The sequence below is a fragment of the Anopheles funestus genome, chromosome X (genome assembly GCF_943734845.2).
Source record: "Anopheles funestus chromosome X, idAnoFuneDA-416_04, whole genome shotgun sequence".
Classification (NCBI taxonomy): Eukaryota; Metazoa; Arthropoda; class Insecta; order Diptera; family Culicidae; genus Anopheles; species Anopheles funestus.
In genome coordinates, this window is record NC_064597.1 from 5,707,493 (window position 1) to 5,728,205 (window position 20,713).

General features: G+C 44.3%; 3 protein-coding genes across 10 annotated transcripts in view; all 3 read right to left on the reverse strand.

The window, feature by feature from the left end:
• The window catches only part of LOC125772386 (sushi, von Willebrand factor type A, EGF and pentraxin domain-containing protein 1), a 30,807-nt gene extending 29,666 nt beyond the window's left edge, over positions 1-1,141 (reverse strand). For 2 of the 3 annotated variants that reach the window (XM_049444088.1, XM_049444067.1), the window contains exon 1: positions 69-1,141. The gene's annotated coding sequence lies outside the window, so the exon portion shown is untranslated. The remainder of the gene's footprint in view (positions 1-68) is intronic. The other variant, XM_049444078.1, reaches the window with a different exon arrangement.
• Positions 1,142-2,828: 1,687 nt separating this feature from the next.
• Positions 2,829-8,121, reverse strand: LOC125772786 (uncharacterized). 4 transcript variants are annotated; one of them, XM_049444183.1, is made up of 5 exons: positions 7,417-8,121; positions 6,562-7,177; positions 4,668-4,967; positions 3,763-4,229; positions 2,830-3,695 (listed from the first exon to the last, which is right to left on the reverse strand). In XM_049444183.1, the coding sequence occupies exons 2-5, from the start codon at positions 7,087-7,089 to the stop codon at positions 3,257-3,259; spliced, it is 1,734 nt and encodes a 577-aa protein (XP_049300140.1). In that variant the 5' UTR covers positions 7,090-7,177; positions 7,417-8,121; the 3' UTR covers positions 2,830-3,256. The 4 variants fall into 4 exon arrangements, with proteins under 4 accessions (XP_049300141.1, XP_049300140.1, XP_049300138.1 ...); XM_049444181.1 differs by having other exon boundaries at positions 6,562-7,316; XM_049444182.1 differs by having other exon boundaries at positions 6,562-7,342.
• A 1,924-nt stretch (positions 8,122-10,045) lies between these two features.
• Positions 10,046-20,709, reverse strand: LOC125772339 (fl(2)d-associated complex component-like). Of its 3 annotated transcripts, none has more exons than XM_049443961.1 (5): positions 20,087-20,709; positions 19,907-19,987; positions 19,426-19,822; positions 15,352-19,347; positions 10,046-12,061 (listed from the first exon to the last, which is right to left on the reverse strand). In XM_049443961.1, the coding sequence occupies exons 3-5, from the start codon at positions 19,585-19,587 to the stop codon at positions 10,784-10,786; spliced, it is 5,436 nt and encodes a 1,811-aa protein (XP_049299918.1). In that variant the 5' UTR covers positions 19,588-19,822; positions 19,907-19,987; positions 20,087-20,709; the 3' UTR covers positions 10,046-10,783. The 3 variants fall into 3 exon arrangements, with proteins under 3 accessions (XP_049299918.1, XP_049299910.1, XP_049299902.1); XM_049443953.1 differs by having other exon boundaries at positions 19,907-19,990; XM_049443945.1 differs by having other exon boundaries at positions 19,907-20,709.
• Between the last annotated feature and the right edge of the window lie 4 nt (positions 20,710-20,713).

A 20,713-nucleotide genomic window follows, 5' to 3' on the forward strand; every position in this document is an offset into this window, starting at 1 on the left:
TGCACTGCTAAAACACATTTCACACTTGCACTTTTAGCAGAAAGTGTGGACTAACGTTATGCACATACCAGCTACCTTCGCTACCGGTATTAATCGGACGTTACACACTACCAGCTATTAAGCTATTAAGATAACAACTGTTGGGACAGCTGCTTAACTGTTACGAGTTGCGGGACAGCTTGGGATCGACTAGCATACACTCCACTAGACCGTGCACTGTCCGATTCGAAATAACAAGCGCATTAACTCTCCCACTGCCGTGTACCGGGCGATCAGCGATCGTGGAACATTCGTCCATCCCATAGTGCTATGTTGCGCGCGAAGCGTGCGGCTGCGAGAACGAGAAAATATATAACTTTTCTTTCCACTCTCATTCTTTCCTACGATAGATCCTCCGAACACGATCAGCCGGCGCTCTCCAGTTTTATAAACTGAGAGAATTTCAACGATTTTCTCTCTTTCGATCCGTCGCACATTGTGCTGATGGAAAAAAAATTCGGACAAACTGTAGAGGATCGGATGGCACACAAGTTGAATGCAAACCGAATGTTAGGTGTTTCACATAAATTCGGGCGTTTTTTGTAATCCGTATGCAATAATACTCCTTTAATACATAAAATTTTGTGGTAATACCTTTCGTCTACCTTAATTTATTATTTTTTCCCGAAAGTTCACTGAATCCTAAATGATATGATGGTTTATGGTTCAAACAGCTGCAACAAGTCAGCTGACAGCGATGGTCTGGTGGTCGAGCTGTTCAAGATGGGCCCGGAGAGGCAGGCCGCCATTATGCATCGGATGATCTTAAGGATATGGGACCAGGAAGAACTACCGGGCGAGTGGAAGCTGTGGAACTAGTCCTGAATACTGCTTATAAGATCCTGTCCCGAATACTCTTCTGCACCCTTGCCACAGATTTCGTCGGAAGCTATCAAGTTGGATTTGTTGGTGGCACATCGACCACCGATCAAATCTTTACTCTACGGCAGATCCTCCAGAAGTGCCTAGAGCACCAGATCCCTACGCAGCACCTGTTCATTGACTTTAAGTTTATTTTTTTTCAAAATTACTCAAAAAAGGTATAGCTATAGCCTTATGAAATTTTTAATTTTTTTTTTATTTTTTCATTTTTTTATTATTTTTTACTCTTTTTTTTGTTTAAAGCATTATTTGAATGAAAAGAAACTCATTGCAAACAATTGGCATTAAAATAAAACAATTTAATTTTTTTTGCAAAATTTCTCAAAAAAAACGTAAGGGGTAAGCCTTATGAAATTTTCGAGTTGAAATTTTTTTGAAATTTTTTTTTCCGATTTTTTATTCTTTTTTTAGTTTAAAGCATTATTTGAGTGAAAAGAAACATATTGCAACAAATTCCCATTAAAATATATGACATTTTTCAATTTTGCTAAATTGTTCAGAAACAGGGTAAGGAACTTGGTTCCCTGAATAACTGCTGGCACAGACATCTGACGGTATGGCCGTCCAAGAAGAAAATGTAGCCATTGGTGCCATCTATCGACCACAAGTTAAAGATTGGCGATCCGTTGGATACCGACCGAGTTATAGGCAAAAGTTGGTGCAAAAATGAGGAAAATTTTCATTTTTTTTTATTTTTTGATTTTTTTTATTATTTTTCACTCTTTTTTTATTTTTTTTTTATTTCAAGCATTATTTGAGTGAAAAGAAACTCATTGCAACCCATTGGCATTAAAATAAATCAATTTATTTTTTTTTGCAAAATTTCTCAAAAAAATCGTAAGGGGTAAGCCTTATGAAATTTTCGAGTGGAAATTTTTTTTGAAATTTTTTTCTGATTTTTTATTCTTTTTTTAATTTAAAGCACTATTTAAGTGAAAAGAAACTTATTGCAACAAATTCGCATCACATCAATTTATAAATTTTGCAAACGTGACAATTGCTTAGAGTTTAGTGACGGTGTCACTGAGATCTGAGTCAAGGGAGACGAACTGTCCTTTTTACCGTTTCATACCGTACATCGCTCTGGAAGGTGTCATGCGAAACGCGGGTAATGTCAACATCCGCAGCACGAGTTTCACTTCCGACTCGGAAGCAGAGTATCAGTTGACAGCGACGATCTCGAGGTGATAGAGGAGTTCTGCTTCCTTGGTACGACGGTATCTCCGGACAACAACTTGAGCAGTGAAATCCGAATACGCATTGTTCAGGGAAATCGTACCTACTACGAGCTCCACAAACTCCTGCGATCCAGAAGACTCCAGCAACACACGAAATGCACAATATATCGCAAACGGATACTCCTCAGATATCAGACCCCAACAGGAAGATGCTCGTCAGCGACTCGTTCAGCACGAAACGTAGAGGAGCACAGTGAGCTCGTTGGCTAGATCAGGTGGAGTCGAACTTGTCAGAGATCGGATTCAGCCGGAGGATGGAGGACTTGAGTTCTAGACCCAATTTCCTGGAAACGGATTGACGACCTCCCCATACCTTCGCGACGTGCTCGACCATGAGCAGGCCAAGAAGAAGAAGAAGAAGACCTGATGCCTATTGATCACAGGAGTTCAACCAGTTTTGGGTCGAATCCCAGTGAGATCATTGTCTTCCACAGAAAATCTCTGTCAACTCGGTCAAAAGCCTGGAAGAGGTCAAATGAGATCAGCTTTCCGCAATCTCCTGGGAGATTGCCCTGAATTCTCCTGAAGTTGACAATAATTTCCTTGTACGGAAAAAATCGCTTTGTAGCTACATTTTTGTGTAGGAGAAATAATGTTCCATGCATCAATAATAATTCTCACAATCAGTGCTCTAACCGAGCTCACAAATAAAATAAATAACTTAATTGTAAAACTATATTCGCGCTCTTCTTTCTTCATCAACCATTTCGTTGTTTTAAGGTGCTTTAAAAACGTTTATTCACTTCATTTTATGTTTCTTTAAAATTAAAAAAAATAGCTTAAGCACGCACTGCCCAGAATCAAGAACGAAAATTTACAATAGTGGCTAACTAACTGACGTGAAACAAAAATATCAGCTAATTCTCACAATCAGTGCACACCCCTCCCACGTCAGCAAGAGCGCTAGTTTTATGACGATTCTTATAGCTTATAAAATACTGTTCGTTCCTGGGGCACTCATCGCTACCGGCCGCATGATGATGTCTTGTGTCAACTATCTTAATTATGGGTTTAGCCAGTCCGTATAGCACCATCTACCTACTGCGTTGTATAATCGCAATATCTTTTTTCGGCCACTGATAAAGTTAGACACCACATCACGACATTAATATTTTGTCTTCCTCGTCGGAAAGCAGCGTGGTTATTGTGTTCTCCTCAACGGTTGTATCGGCGTACCCCATTTCTTGCTTATTATTACTGTTGGAGCTAAGCAGACTGGTATCGGGGCTTTCCGTGACACGAGCTGGTTGTGTGGCGACTGTCAAGAGTGGTAAGGTCGATGCATCCGGTACAATACTTGGTGAGGATCGATCGGCCGTGATCGGATTGTTTGTTGCCGTGATAGCATTTTCCACCATTCGCTCGCCTGATTCTCCATTCTTGGAACGATGCGCATGACGATCCGATCGTCGCATGCACTCGATGCTGTAGATGACTAGGAATATGGTTGCTAGCAGACACCCTAAGCTGTTCAGTAGCGTTGAGGCAATCATCACGTAGTACCAGATGCTGTGCACTTCATTACAGTTAAAGTCGCTTCAAAGAAAAGAGTCCAATTTTTATGAATAATTAGCCGACAATTGTGCTCTTGCAAGATACTTACCGATACTCGAGACGTATCACCCCTTCGGGTGTTCTGGAGTCATCTCCATTAGCGATACTGAAAGAACTACTACCGGAAAGGGGTACAGTTTCATTGAATCCATCATCATCTGTTGGATTTGTCATATTAGCTATCATCGGCGCTACAATCGTTCTGGCCGGACGAGTATCGATCGTACAGACGCACGTGGACGAATTGACGTTAAACGTAAACTGCGGTTCACAACGCAACCCTTCAGCGGACAGGTTGGTCGTATGAATCAGCGCATAGATGAAGGCAAGCATGGTGAAGAAGATAGTCAGCAGAAGCACGATTAGAGCGTTCACACGCAAAAAGTGAAAGCAATTTTCTTGCCACGGGGATTGCTGGCGATGCAGTCGGGACTGATTGGGGGTCCCTTTGTCTGTACTGTTCCGACCTCGCTTAAACTGGAATAGCACTAGAAACAGAACGCCGCATAGAATAAGCTGTTGGAAATAGAAGAAATAATAGTAAGCATTAGATTTGGATTTCTGTTCAGATAAAATGGATACGGTTCTGTATTATAATAATTTATTATTGATCATTGAAATCTAATGATAGTTGATCGTTCAAAGGTTATGAAAATATATTATAACAATTTTTTATTATAATCGTTAAACCAACATTTAATTAATTCTTTATTTATTTATTTATTTATTTATTCATTTATTTATTTATTTACTAATTATATTTATTTATTTATTTATTTATTTACTTATTTTTTATTTATTTTTTATTCATTTATTTACTCACTTATTATTTTTATTTATTAATTTACTTATTTGTTTTTTTATTTGTTTTTAATTATTTAATTTATGTTTTAATTGCTTTTATGTTAATCACGCGTTAAAAGTTTAATGTAGTCAATTGCAACAAATACTTACAATTAACCCCGACCAGTAGGGATTATCCTTGGTGTTAGTGGAAGGTGACCATACCATGATGGTGAGCCCGATCACGTTCAGCACTAATCCGATCAAAATTTGCAAAATCATCAACGTTTGGCATAGGCGCAGGTGGCGCAAGTTTAGCGAATTACCGGGTGGATACCGCACCGGAACGGTTTTGTTTACCACCAGCATCCGACTGTGCCGGAGACTGCTGCGCGTCGGTTTGTGACGGCCGATGAGCGTATTAGCATTTTTGGTAAAGTTTTGCGGTACGGTCGTCGTCATGTACACGGCCTACAACAAAAAAGGGGTGAGAAACGTACAACAGTAAGAGAAACATGAAAAAAAGAGGAGAATAAATTTAAATGTAGATAAATTAGGCTGGTTTTCGTTCAGCGCAAAACATGGCTACGCATGGTTCTGTGAAAGACGCCGTTTGGAAAAATGCCAAACCAATCGAAAATGTAGGCTTCATGCCAGTGCGCCAACAAAACTGTTACACCGAATCTAAGGCTACATAAAAATATGTCATGGTAAATCAATAGTCGGTTTGTTTGTTAATCGGCTCCGATCTTCACACGATAGACCCAGTAACAAATCCCATCAGCGTTGAAGTTGAAGTGGAAATACAAACAGTCAAAAAACGCAATTAACACTAAAACTACCGGACGAGTCATTTTGACTGAAACGCTTCATTTTCATCACATTATTTTTTTTAAGGTTAAACAATCCTAAGGTAGTTCAAAACATGAGATTTACATATATATTCTATAGTACGATCTCCAATAAAAAATAAAATATATTTCAACTCTTGGAAATTGTTTAAAAATTAACCACGAACGAAAAACGCTTAAAACGCTTAGTAGTTCTAGTGTTAAAGGCAAATTTTGTTCCAGTTTTAATTATTATTTTCTTTTTTTTTTGCTCGGTTAGAACGACCTGGCCCCGTATCAAGACTTTCTTTACCAAGTAGCAGGATAGTCAGTCCATGCTACGGGGGGACGGTCCGGATGGGATTTGAACCCGGTCCTGCCGTGTGGACGGGCGCCGTTTATCACATGCACCACCGGGTCGCACCATTATTTTCAATTATGCGAACAACTTCAGCTATGAAGTTTCAACTTCAACATTCTCAACTTGTGACTCACATACTTAAACATTCCAGCGAAAGATCTCACCGTTACTAATGTGACCAGACCGCAATGTCAGCAAGGAAAATTTTAAACATGAGATCATTCCAAAAACCAATGTCCATAACGCCAGGAAGCTTCGGCAATAAGGGCAAAAGGGGGTACACGCCGGTTTTTTCGTGTAATTCTTCACGGTTCACGATATCGCAGTGCTCATAGGGGGGCAGCGGACAAACAAAACAACAAAAAAAAACCTCCAACAAAATAAACACCAAACCAAACGCTAAAACGGAACCGATCGTTACAATATGTATAAGCCCTTTTTCTCGCCCGCCCAAATGCGCCCCAAGGGCACTGTAGCTTGTTTTGTTCCATTCGACATCCGTTTCCTCGACGCTTGGGGCCGTGTTATTGTGGCGGGTTTTTTTTCCGGCTGCCGGTGGAAAATGGAATTACCATTGCGCGACGGCATAAGTAAGGTTCCATAATTGCCTATTGTATTTCGCTGCAAGCCATGAACTGTGAGCACATGTGAGTGTGATTTTTATCGTTGTTGAACTGTGCTTTGTAGTGAAGAATTTTTGTTGGAAGGCCAATCATTCTTCGGTTGAAATTTTGGTTTCTTTTAAGCATCCGTTTACGTAAGAGGTATTTTATGAATTTGACGACCTTCATCTACGAGCCCTCCTAAAGGAAAACCCCTCATTATAGTAGCTTCACTTAGCACATTGAAAAAAAAAACCATTCTTTTAACCTACCTCGGACGGACCACTTGTGTCAGGCAGTTTGATGGTGATGGTTTTGATGGTTGAATTTGGTCGCGAACAGCGCGGTGTACTGGTGGCAGCATCGGTAGCCATTTCCGTTACGCTGGAAGGCGAACCGGACGGTGAGTGCATTGGTGCGGTGGAGGACGCACCGCTGGACGTTGGTGAAGATGCTGACGCACCTGCGCCATTATCGTACGTTCTGGTCGCATTATTCGGCGTACTAATCGGTGTGTTTCGTGTCGGCTGATCTGCTTCATCCGGGCTGGTGGTCGTTAGTGTGAGCGGATCCGTAGCGGCCGGTGTCGGACTGAGTCCAAAAAAGTCCGATTTAGCGCTGCTGTGTACCGAGCGCCGGTCAGGAATGTTTTCATTAAAGCGGAACTGTATGTCGGGAAACTGTATGATCCGTCCACCGGTCGAGGAGGTTGACAGGTTGTCGTAGAAGCTTAGCGGCCGATCGCTCCGGGGCGGTGTGGGTGATTGCTGCTGGTGAGCGCTGGGCGCCGAGGACGTCATGTCGGCAACAAAGTCGTGCTCTTTTTTTGTGGTGCAGAAAATGGCGCTTACTTAAAGAAAGATGGATGCTGCCGGGGGGAATCTGTTTCTGTATTGAAGAGTTTTGCACACCAACAACAACAAAAAAACGCCTTAATCACTCTTTTTTTTATCGTTCGCTTGCGGATGACCTTCGCAGGCTGATGACCATCTCCATAGGCATATGAGAGCACGCGGAACTCAAGAGCCTAACAGTGGTAGAAAAAAAAATAAGCTTTGAACTTAATCATCCAGCGGTTTTATACACACAAAACAAACACACATACAGACAAACACATATACACTCACAGCGACACGTGGCTTTGGTGGCGTTCTGTTGAGCGGGTTGATTGAAGGTATTTTTTTTTATTTTTTTTTTTGGATTTTTGAGAGATACCGGTTTTTCAGCTTTGCTCATCGGTAGCTCATTTCGAAGCCCCGCTTTTGATATTTGTTCGCGTGGAAGTTAACCCGTACGATTATAACTGCAACATGCGCTTCGAACGCATTATAAACATATAAATGTTTTTTTCAATACTTTCTTGTTTTAATTCATCAAATAAAATTACTTCACATTTGCCCCACTGCCTCCGGTCGATCGCGCTCGCACACAAAAATTCACCGCCGACTACTTTCACTCACGCAGCGCAACAGCGCTCGAAAGCGGACATTTCTCCGCGATGGCCACTATAAGGCCCTCCATGCTTGGGGCTCGTCTCCTCCCTTCCCCTCCGCACACACAAAAAAAACACCTACAACATTTGATTGCGTACACAGACTCGCACACGCACTACCCGATGGACTGGTGAAATATATGCAAACAAAGGGAGTGTACCCCACTTTTCCCCTATTGCCGGAAAAACCACGATTTGCACCGATACGCTGGTTGCGGAAAATGCGAAACCACGTTCGCGGTATGCGTACGCACGCGAAGGAAACACTAGAATGCCGTACGGTGAAGAAAGATGCGTCCACGACTGGGGATTAATTGTATATACCTAAGCGTTTCGAACGGAGAGCGAACGATCGTTTCGAACATTAAGCGATCGTCCGAAGAACGATTCTCTCGCTCTTTCTTTTCTCTCTCTTTTTTTCTCTGCTGTGATGGTATTATAGCGCTTACACAGCAAAGTAGTCCCGTCTCTTTCACATGCTCTTGTGCTCATAATTCTCTCTTTAAATAAATCGATCAAGAGAGAGAGAGAGTAGTAGACGAAGAGAGAATGTCGACAATGCGCTTCGCGCCAGGGGTGGCCAACGCGATCGTGTCGACATCGAAGTTGTAATTTAACAATTATTAATTTCCTGTTTCTAAAGCTTATTAAGAAATCTCTGTAAAAACATCTAATTAATTAGAGGAAATGTTTTAAAACTTTAGAATTCTATACGCACGACCAAACAGGCTTGCTAATCCCTGGAGTGTAACTAAATGCAATTATTTACAGCCTTATTTAGATTAGCATTTTAAATCCCAAAAACCGTGCTGCTTCCGGTCTTTTGTTCTGTACAGACATGCGTTAAGCTTTTGCAGCATCATTTGCTAAATTGAGATGAGTAAATTAAAATTTGAATGATTTTCGCTATAATAGAGCGACTCTTTTGAGTACTTCAGATGCGATAATTGTTTTTACTAGTTCATTTTCAACTAAATAAATGTGTATATTTGAATATTTCGTACTTAATAGTTAAGTTACAAAGCTTATTAATTCTAGATAAAAGAAAAAACATTTTAAAATGATGTTATACTGTGAGATGCGGTTTTTGAAATACTTTTTGTATATTTCTAAACACCTTATCTGGTTTAATTTTGAAGCTATGCTGAAATCACTCACTTTTTCTACAACCAGGCATTATTTTCAGACCGTCTCCAGAGATACGATGGAAATCATCTGCAACAAGTGCGTGGGTATATAATCGCCGTTTAAACACGTACGTGCCGAAACATAAATAAACGCTAAAATGGATTTTATTGCAATCGCCGTACACAATTGCGCGCTGTGTATTTGAAGAAAACCAACAATTGCTTACACATTCATATACAGGTGATGGACAAATTAGCTCTATTAGAGGAAATACTACCCGGCGGAAGTAATAGACAAATAAAATTCAATAATTCTTCATTTATGATTTTTCACAATTATTTTACCAAAAAAAAGATGAAAAGAGAATGAAAATAGGAAATGATCTTTCACCCAGCAGCAGGCTTCCACCTTTACCACAACTTCCACCTTTATTTTGCTGTTAGATCTTCTATCAAAATAGAACCAGATGTACGCTTCGCCACTAGAAGCTTGCCTTATGTGTTTGCCTCAAACCATCGTGCAACACACGAATGCATCGCGTCTGGTAGGATGTTGCACGTGTTTACTTTATGATATTTCCGCATCTTCAATAGATCGCAAGATCGCATTGAGTCATCGACAATCTGCAGACACGGCTCTAGAACAGAAGATGCTTGATGTTTGGTAGAAGAAAAGCGAGAGAATGATAGTTATTTCCAGACAGACAATCAACATTATTCTACTACGTAACGATGACTCAAGCACCGTGTCTTGAAGCGATTTGCCAAAAAAAAGGGAAGCAGTAGTTCGGGTTTTTTTTTGCTTACCATCAGAGTCCGTCAGCCCCTGAAATGGTAATTAAACCAATTTATGGTTAGATAATGTGGGCCGTGCCGGGCCCTGCTTGAGAAACGGCGAGGTGCAAACGTATTAAAAGGTCATTAGAAGACACCTGCTCTATGGCAAGATTATGCTGAAGGTGAGCATATACGCTTTATGTAAGCTTTTTTTGAGTTTTGGGAAAATGTTTTCCAAATGATATTACTCCCTGAAGTTCAGTATTTAACAATATTCCTTTTGTAAAAATTTGTCATCAATTGAATGTCGAATAATGTCCAGAACTCTGGCCACGTCCACGCATGGAACAACAAACACAATTATCTACACATCGCTATCTCTGTTTATTGTTCGAGATATTCCAAAAACGTTTCTTATTTCGTTACTATTACTGATTACCTCTACAATAGCGCACATTTCATCATTTTGTGGATTTTATTTATACGATTATACGATTTGCGAGCTCTGTGTAGCGAGCTCGTGTAGTGTAAACTAATATAATCTTTTTTCCAGATTACGCTTCGCCTTAAATCATCCTAATGAGCACACAGCATTGTGTTATACGTCAAGGTGCTAAATAAATCCTAAATTTGTATTTTTTAAATTATAAAAAAAAACATTTCTTAGTTCCAATTAGAATTGGAACGGTAGAATTTATTTTTTTGGTACCGGTTCTGTTGTGTGAGAAACCGCTACTTCTGGTACTAAAGTGTTGCTCCAATACAAGTACTATGGAATTACAAGTTATAAAGCTCACATGAAAGAAAATTGTCGTATTTTAAAAGATCGTGCTGATATTTGTCCGAATCGTGGCTTTTAATGAACAATTCTAACTCCTGTACGCTCTCCAGCCTTTCGACGTGACATAAAAATACATCTATCACCTATTCTTTGAAGCTTTTAACCGAGAAGTGTATCGCGCAAAGCTTCGAACAAACGCAAACCCCATCACAAGTGTGTTGACATTCACGGCTAACATCTTTAAAATTGATTGCTCCATGTTGTTCTTGTTCCTGTTGGACCATTTTCCCGGATGTTTCGTCGTACCAGACCGCTCCTCAGACCGCTGCCAGGGTTGTACAAATACCTTGCGACTGTAGTTTCTCTTCCAGCACCACCATTTGGCGGTACATTTGCATGATCTGCTCGTGTAAGTCGGCTGAAGAAGTGCCACCTCCACCGCCGAGTGGTGCATCCGCATGAAGCTCCTGATGCAGATAGCCAGCAGCAGCCCCCGCCGCACAAGCCGTCATCGTTGCCAGCGTGGTAGGTGGAAAGCCACACAGCTGTCGACGAATCTGTAGATCCTTACGGGCGCTCAATGCCCGCCCACACTGATGCCGCTGACCGGGGACGGGTTCGGTCGCGAGAATAAGATTCTTCCGTAGGCGAGTTTGTTCCCGCAGTGCTACGTGTACGGCCGCAATTGGATGGAGAATCCTATCCACATCCTCCAGCTCGCGTTCGATACTGTTCACGATGGAAGATAATGTTTCCGGCTGATGCTGTTTTTGTCCGATCTTTACTTCCGGATTGTTTACAGCGGCCGGTCGAATTTGTTGCTCATCCTCTGGCTTTTCCGTTTTGATCGCAGCCGTTTCGGTTGAAATGGTTCCCTCAACCGTAGCCGAATCTTCTTCGCTTATTTTTTCCTCCTTGTGCTTTTTTATCTTAACGGCAGCGGAAGCGGCACGAAACTCTTCCAACTCTTCGCGAAGTTTGTCCTTTGATTCGGACAACACACGCTGGGCATAATTCGCTCCTGCCAAACGTACGGATATACCCATATCGAGCAGAATGTGATGCGCCTTCCACCGGTTACGGGCCGAAACTGGAAACTGTCGTTCGAGGGGAGTCGTCGGCTTTAGCGGGCGTAATGCTTCTTGCGTCAAGCTGCCCCAATCAACACCGAGCGGATCTCCCAACCCTCGGCATCGACTACTCTCTTCCGCTTCCAGCTCTCCGTCGGAGATTTCTTCAAAATCAAGATCCATCTCCTCCTTCAGCTCCTTGTTCGCATTAAGCTTTCCCACGTGCTTTGTCAATAGCTCCGTTTCCGATGCGTTACCAGACTTAAGGGCCGTTTTACTATCCGCACCAGCTAAAAGCTGTCCTCCTGCTAGTGCGTCGGTCTCATTATGGGGCGTTTCTTCGTTGGGTAGAACCAGTGATGTAGTACCAGTGCTTGTTACAGCTAGGGCCGGGGTCGGAAGATGAGTTTTCACTGCCTCACCACCCAACTCAGCTTCTGTCTCGTGTCCAATCTGATCTACCTGCTGGCTACTGCCGCTACGATCAGTTGATATAGAATCACAAAGCTGATTAGCGCTCATGTCCTGAAAAAAGAATCAATTCACAAATAACCATTAGAATGACGATATTGAAATATAAAAAAATGGAAGGAAAAAAACGGAATAAACTAAAATTTCATGCTGCTGCTATCGCAATAAATCCCTTTGATTGAAAATAAAAAAAAACTTAAGAAAAAGTACAATCCTTTGTAGCACGCGTTTATGGCTATAGTAGGAGATAAATAGATTCTTCTTATCGTCGTCTATTGGAAGCTCGAAATAGGAGTAACGATGCATGCAATACAAAATTATGCAAGCTTTAGGCTTTTTTATTCTTTTATCCTTTTCTCTATCGCGATTTAGTTTTCGGTGCTCGTCAGCAAAAAACAAATGTTTGTGTCGATTGCGATTCTGAACATCAACAATCCACCTCTTTTGTGATTTTTTTCTTGTATTATGATTTACATTATTTAAATGAATTAGAAAGTCTTATGCAAAGCGCTTCATTTAATGTAAAATTTTGGTTTTTTTAATTTTCAGTGAGTGAGTGAGATAAATAAATAATAAACAAAAATAGCATTCGGTGCATTGGGGCGGTCCGGTGGTGCATGTGATAAACGGCGCCCGTCCACACGGCCGGACCGGGTTCAAATCCCATCCGGATTGTTCTCCCGTAGCAAGGACTCACTATATCCGGCTACGTGGTTAAAATAAGTCTAGTAAGCCAGAAATGGCCGGCGTGATTTGTAAGGTCGTTAAGCCAAGAAGAAGAAGATGTAGTCGTATGTAGTACGAGAACGCTTAGTTCTCCATAAAAGACAGAATAACGAAATCATTCAAAAAAGTCCAACATGATCGCCAAGGCAAGCTGATTAACGAATACTTCAAGCTTTTGAGGATGAAGGAAACAAAAAGTTCCTCTTCACAAATGTCACGAAGGAAAATCCATTAAAATATCAGTTTTTCCATTAATTGAAATGTAGCGAAAATCTTAAAAAATATTTTTTTAAAAAAATGAGACTCAATGGCAATCTCCAAATGCCACACCAAGCTTTGGCATAACGTTATAGGTTGAGAAAAAAATGTCTGACTGACAATTATGGTAAAAATAATATTAAAAAGTTGATCGTGTATTGAACAAATAATAAAAGGATATCAAATAAAACACACTCAATGAAATGAAATTATTACAAATGGATGTGCAGTGTGATGTTACAGGCATGGCAAATACACAACGAGAGAAAAAAAAACAAACAATCACACCATGCAAAGCTGAATGTGTAACAACAGAATACGGTAGCGTTTCGACAAAAAAAATAATTGATAAATATACATAATGATAAAAAAAATGTAAAATAAATAACGCTGTAATGAGTGTGAAAACAAAATTAAATGCTAGGCGAAGAGAGGCATGAGTAAGGTTGTTTTTTGTTAAATAAAATAAACAAAACCGAGCTTACAGTAAGCAACAAACATGGCTTAAGGCCGTCGACGATTGCGTCCTCGTAGGATTTGTAGCGAGCTTTTGACAGGAAGGGTGGCCTACGCTGCAAAGGCTGCGAACCGATAGTGGTGTTAATTGCTGATCGCTTTACAGCCTCGTGGCCGGCCTCGTAATCGACTGTACCACCCCTGTAATGATCCGGTATGTCCACCGCCCCGGCATCGTTCGCTGTCGCATTGTGCTCCTTGATTTCCTATATCACACGCGGAGCGCAGGGAAGTGTGGTGGTCGCCACCGGTCGTCCAGTTGATTGTTAGTAAAATTGGCAAGCAGCACAAATTGGGCAGGATTATAAGGGGAAAGATGAGAAGAGGAGGTGCGAAATGTACGGTAATAGATGAATACAACAACAACAAAAAAGGCAAAGAACGTAAACATTGACGTTTTTGCAATGAGTGATGTGTGCGTAAAAAAATACGCGAATTGTGTAATAAGGGGGTTTTTTTTTTGGTAATTTAATTCTGGAATGTCTTCTTTGTACGACGATACCTATATAAGTGACATACATGTTTACAACTCTTTTGTACATATTAAATACAAATCGGATTGTTTCAAAGCAGATGAGCGTACTGTATACGGAAGAAACGTGCAGACTTTGCTGAATACTGTGCCCGAGGGATGCAAGCTCATGTCTAAGAACGCCCACCTTCAACAGGGTTTTTTTTGGACACCACATTGATAGTTGAAAATGAATCAATTAAATGAACGACCTAATCAAAAAAAAAATCAGGCATGTGAGATGTAGAAATTATACGTGAAGGTAAAGACTGTCACCATTGAAAATGCAAATTAGAAAATGATTAGAAATTCAACACATTTTGGGGGGTGGTGCTAATTAGGATGACAACATTTTTTTGAAAAGTGTGCCGAAACAGCTGGCTGCTTAATAGCAGTGATGGGATGGACATAACAAAAAAGTTTGCAAACTATTCTCAAGATTAATTCTTTAGCTATCTTCTTCACTAGTCATGAATACAGGGTTTACAACAAACTGGGCGCACTTTTTTTCCAAGATATAAAGAAACTTCGTACTACAGTAGAACGTCGATTATCCGGGGTGCTCGGGACCGGACTAATGCCGGTTAATCGATTTCCACGGATAATAGGCCCTTAAATGTTTATTTGTATTAAATTATCCGTGCTCATGGGGAGTAGAGCCCTTGCCGGATAAGCGAATATCACGGATAATAGACAAAACTTTTTTTTATAAATATAGCGGAGCGCCAATTATCCGTGCTATTCGGGACTTCGAGCCCTCAGCCGGATAAGCAAATATCACGGATAATAGAAAAACTTTTTTTAAATAAATATTAGTGTTTAGTGCGTAATGGCTGGACTTTTTTCCAAAGCAAGATGTTAATTTTTTTAGTTGCACTTTGCAAAAATAAATCCTTTCTGTTCTTGGTCGAACTTCAGAAAATAGTATCATTGCTTATTGAGGCTTCTATTTCATGCTCTTATTGGTTTTGTAATTAATATGTCAATTCGCCTTTGGAACTGTCATTTCCGAGCTGCACGGATAATAGGACAGCCAGATAAAAGGTACCCGGATAATCGGCGCTCCACTGTATATACTATACTGTGATAGTCCTTTTGATACTAAAAATGATTCTGGATTAAGTAAATTATTATCAAATAACCATTAAAATTTAGAATGTACCAATAAAATCATTTTAAATATATCGTTTGGTGACGATTTTGATCAATTTACCCAAAATTACATCCGTACAAATGTTCATCACGGTTAATCCGCCCGCCGGATAATCGATGTTCTACTGTATTTGAAAGTTATAACCGCTAATGTATGTATTATGCTGCAATATTTACTAACCTCGTCACGCGTCAAAATATCATCCGGATCGTCACTAATTTCGCTCAAGTTGTCCACCTCCATCGTGTCGAGCGATTGCGACGGTACAGCATCAGCCGCCTCGCCACCGGTTTCGTCAGCTGTCGGTGAAGCTGGTGTAGTACTTACCGCCGGTGCGTTTCCTACCGCCGCAGCAACACCACTGGAGGCGTTTTGCGGTGAGGCCGGTTCGGTTGGTGCAATCGGTGGCGCTCCGGACGATGCCACGCCGGTACCTTGCGTCGCCGGGCCAGCATCTTCCGGTGCTGGACTGGCCGGTTCATCGAGGACGGTGCACCGTGGGACGGGCGTTTCAACCGGTGTAGCAACATGTTTCGTTTCGGCTTCATAACTAACGGGCGGTCGATGGGCCAAGCCCAGTTGTGGTTGTTGATGTTGTACTGGTCCTGTTGCTGTGTGCTGCTGCTGCTGTTGTTGCTGATGATGGCTATGATGATGGGGATGATGGTGCTGTTGTTGCTGTTGTTGCTGTTCGCCATGTACGTGTGACTCGGTTGCAACCCCTGTCTGTCGCTGGTTCTGCATGAGATGCATATTATGGTGCTGATGTTGCTGCTGTTGCCCTAAGGGTGCCATCGAACCGGAACTTTGATTCGGACCGGATGGTGCCCCTCCCGTAGGACCATGGTGTGGCGGTTGCATTGATGGGCCACCGCCCACTGGTGGCGTTTGTCGATGGGTATGACCATGCTGGTTAGGAGATTGGTTCGGAACCATTCCAAGACCTGCCTGGCGTTCGGCAAGATTCGCCTGGGTGCGATTCAGGCTGTATTTGTTCGGTGTGAACCGGTTGAGTGCACCACTCGGACCCATATTTCCACCACCTCCACCACCACCCGGTGGACCCGTTGGTCCTCCGCCTCCTCCTCCTCCTCCTCCTCCACCACCACCGCCAACCCCAATGTGAGGTTTGCGCGGATGTCCATGGTACGGTCCTTGATGATGATGGCGTCTAAACATGGGACGTTCGTTCGGTGGCCCGGGCCGCTGATGGTGTATGAAATCGCGCTCATGCTCTCCACCGGGCTTTGGCACGTGCCAATCACCGGGTCCACCTGCCCCACCGGACGGGCCAACGACACCACCACCGTTCGGTGCTTGCCAAGACCGTCGTGAAGGTGGTCCACCACCCCCTCCACCATGTCCGACGTGCCCTCCACCACCATGTGACGGTGGTGGACCGGGCGGACCATTTCCACCACGCTCGCCATGTTCGTGTTCCCACTGTCGCTCTTTGTACTTCCAGTCTCCGTGTACCATGTTGCGTTCCGGCTTGTCTGAGCTGTGCCACGATTCACCTGGCCCTTCCTTCCACGACGGTCGCTCATCCCATGCGCGTGATCCGCGCGGTTCACCCCCACCTCCACTCGGGTACGTACCATCCATATCCACCATTGTGCCGTGCTGATCACCACGATCACTCCAATCGCTACGCCGTTCACCTGGTCCCATCTCTCCCCCTCGCTGCTCGTACCGGCTGGTACGTTCCACCCGCTCACATTCCCATCCACCACGATCATGGTGCGGGGGTGGTTCCCGCCGTGGCGGAGGATCATCCGGATAGTCACGGACGTACTCATCCCGCCCACCACCCTGTACTCGCTCGTTACGGCTTCCTCCTCCACCCATCGCCATCCGCTCATCGTATGCCAGCTCGTTGCGGTCCACGCGATACTCAACGCGTCCGCCACCACCACCACCTCCCCCTCCACCACCACTACCACCACCACCACCAACACCACCACCACCGCCACCAACAACAGCAGAATCACCACGACTCAGGCCAGCGTGTCGCTCGTAGTGCGGTGGCGGAGATTCACGGCGCGCCGTTCGCATCGGTGGTGAGACAAGATTCGCCCCATATTCTCGCTCCCTGGAACGGCTTAACGTGCGCCGTTCGTGCATCTCGTGCAGATATGAGGCACGCTCATAGGAGCGATCCCGTTCGCGCATTGCACCCCGCGATCCACGGGACGTACCAGGCGAACATGGCGAGCGGCTTCGATCACGATCGACGGACTTCCCGGGCGAACGGGCCGCTGCCAGTGCGCGGGCACGTTCCGCCGGGCGCGGTAACAAACGCTCCACCGGCCGATGACGGTCTGGCTTTTCTAACCCACCGTCATTCTCACGCCGTAAGCCACGCGGCTGCGCCTGTAGGTGCTGATGCTGATGCTGTTCCTTCCCTGTAAGACGGTCCCGTTCACGTTGCCGCTCCTGGCATCTGGCCAGCACCTCTTCACGTTCCTTCTCACGCAGCACCTCCCGCTCCCGGTCCGCCCGTTCACGTCTTTCGCGCTCCTTCATTACCTCGTGCCGTCTACGCTCCTCGCGCGTTAGCTCCGGCGTACGTTCACGACGCAGCGGCATCATTTCCCTGTAACGCGTCGCCGTACCGGTCGACATCGGTGACGAAAGACGCCGCTCGGGACTTTTCTTTCCCTTGCCCTGCAGCTCTCGCATCGGCACACCGCCGACACCACCGCCGCGTGACGAAACTGGTGATGCAGCACCGGAACGCATCCTCGGCGATACGGGGCGCATTTTTAGTCGCTCTCGCTCCCGTTCACGTTCCCTTTCCCGCTCGCGTTCACGCAATCTCAATCGTTCCTTTTCGCGCTCACGTTCTTTTTCGCGTATTGCCAACTCACGCTCCTTCTCGCGCACACGCTCCCGAGCATCGATGGCAGACATTTTCTCCTTTTTCGAAGATGATGAACCGGAAGCGAGAAGTTTTGCCTTTAGGGCGTATTTGGTCGCCGATACCTTTGCGCTTGTTGGCGATAGCTCACGGGTGGATACCTTGCGCGATACATGATGCGTTCCACTGCCTGGGCTGCCGGTTAAACATTTCTTCACGCGTATTGTTTTCGTGAGGAGCATCGTGCCACCGGCACTGCTGTTACCTTTACTTGCTTTCGCCAGTATACGTTTGCTGCGTTCGGCCTGCTCATGTACTGCTGCCGCTGCGGCCAGCTTTTTCGCATGTCGTTTCGATAGTTTGCTCCCGGCAGCGATCGAAGCGGACGTCGTGACGGGTTCCGAGCTGGAACTGGAATCGTTTCGACGGACACGCGCCACAACGGCGTGACGCTTCTTCATCCTGTGATGGTTCGAGTTGTGCGACGACGAGCTGGACGAGCTCGACGAGTCCGATTCGGTCGTTTCCGAGCCGCTGCTGCTGTTGGAGCTTTCCGACGTGCTAGAGGAGGTGTGCTGCTGCGCTAGCTGCTGATGTCCATGACCCCCGTGGCCGCCATGTCCGTGACCGTGTTGGCTCTGCTGCTGTAACGAATGTTGATGGTGCAAGTGCTGCTGCTGCGACAGCTTTTGCTGTGAGCGGTGTGAACTAGCGACCAGCTTCTTCATCTTTTTGGTCAGTTCACTGCGGCTGTCCTTCTTTTTGCTGGAGCTCGCGTCCATTTCTAGCTTTAACTCGTGCTGTAGTTCCTTACGCTTGCGCTCTAGAATGGCCTGATCGGCATTCTCAAGTGACGATTGATCCCAGCCGCTGGCACCAGCAGCCGTGCTGCTACGATCGCTACTCAGACTGTGCACCCTTCGGTCGGTGCTGTGCGGCGTCCGTTGCCGCTGCCTTATTTCGGGCACCTCCCGATGTCGCTCCTGCTTCTGTTCCGGCTGCTGATACTTTTGGTAATGGTGATGATGATGGTGATGATGAAGCGTTTCGTGATGGTAGTACTGCTTCAACGCGCCCTCTTCTAACTCTTCCTTATCCACGGTGGTTGCAAGTGCTGCACTATGCGCGGGTGCTCCTGTCTGCTGCTGTACGTTTGCGATCGTTTTGGTCGCTTTCAGCTGTGCTTTCGCTGCCAGCTGTGCCTGTATGAGCCGGGCGTGTGCCGCTACACTTTCTGGAACGGTGACCGTTGCTGTCGCCGGAACCGGTTCTTCTGATGCTGATACGATACGTTTCACGATTTCTTCCTTGCTTTCCTGTAGGGTAAACAATAAAAAATAAGATAAACATTATTTCCGTTGCACAACACGGATGCTGCTGAAATCGATACGAACACCGGCTTCCTGTGCGTGATATTGCTGTTGCGTTGCCGATCCTCCGGCACGACCGATTTTTTTCGTGCCAAGACGCTGGAACACGCTGGGACGATCCTTGATCAAGGTGGACTTCTTGCTCGCGAGTTCTAGTGTTATTTTACGTTTGATCGGTGCAGACATCTTATCCTCGCTCGCCCCAGTGCCGACACATTTTAGGCCCGCTCACTATATGCCCGGTGTGCGGTAAGGCAATGTTCGAAACTGTTTGATTGGTAATCGGTTGAATGATGATTATTCTTTATTGTAAGGTATTCCAATCGATGATGCTTGATAACTTAACATAATTGATAGCACCGCACTAAACACACAATTATGCACATTTCCAGTGGTGTCTGTCCTTTATCAATGGTACTTTCTGAAACATACACAAATAAATGGGATTTTTTTCGATTAAAGAATACATTGATGAACTTTGTTCTAGAGCACTCATAAGACGCACCTTTGAATCCTTTCACGTAACACGTATTCAACTACTTTCTTAGCTGGCAGCTCCATCACTCGTACGCATACGCGGTTCTATCTGCTAAAACAGACCGAAATACAAGCCACCAAACAATACATCACATTTTCATAAACCGGACCGGGTAAAATGTCTATTTTATTCTGTGCATCTTCATACCAGTTGCCGGATGCCACCAAGGCATGCGTGGGAGCTGAAAACACGACCGGTCAGCAAAATTGACGCGAGTCTTTGCAGCCGATAGGGAACACTTGTCCGACTGCCAGTGCTTGTTGCTAATGCGGTAATTTTCCTCTCATATGGTGAATCGAATAATTCTGGCAAATAAATAATGTTTCAGGTCGTCGAATGATACAGCGGACGCGTTAGCAGACTGCTGGCTTCACAGATGCATCCGTTCGTAAGGCCGGGACAGACGATTGGTAAAAGACGGCGCCCAACCGTGAATGGCCTGCGACCCTTTCACAGTAGGTCAAGATTGTAAAACGATTGTGGTGCTTGATAATTCACTAACGTTACGGATGTTGAATTTTTATATCACTTCAGAAAGCGTCACTACATAAAAATAGCGTATTCAAGCGCATTGGCACTTCCACTTCGGAAAGAAAGTTTTTTGACAGCTGCAGCCATTTTATCTAGCATCTGTACATGTTCTGCTGGTTTAGATTGGGTGTGGGGGGTAGGAATGAACGTAGCATTTATGAGGAAAATAACCCTAGCGCCATCTGTTGAGTAAATCGTAACATCGAATGGAAAGAATCGTGTCTCGGAGCAAATATTTAAATA

Bases quoted from the DNA above. Each gene is read 5' to 3' on its own strand.
- LOC125772786 (XM_049444184.1), bottom strand. From the start codon at position 7,089: ATGACGTCCTCGGCGCCCAGCGCTCACCAGCAGCAATCACCCACACCG. The intron at 4,968-6,561 runs GTAGGTTAAAAG...TTTTTGTTGTAG, and splicing joins ACACAAGTGGTCCGTCCGAG to GCCGTGTACATGACGACGAC. The intron at 3,696-3,762 runs GTAAGTATCTTG...TTTTCTTTGAAG, and splicing joins GTGATACGTCTCGAGTATCG to CGACTTTAACTGTAATGAAG.
- LOC125772339 (XM_049443961.1), bottom strand. From the start codon at position 19,587: ATGTCTGCACCGATCAAACGTAAAATAACACTAGAACTCGCGAGCAAG. The intron at 19,348-19,425 runs GTTCGTATCGAT...TTTACCCTACAG, and splicing joins ATCACGCACAGGAAGCCGGT to GAAAGCAAGGAAGAAATCGT. The intron at 12,062-15,351 runs GTTAGTAAATAT...TTCTTTTTTCAG, and splicing joins ATATTTTGACGCGTGACGAG to GACATGAGCGCTAATCAGCT.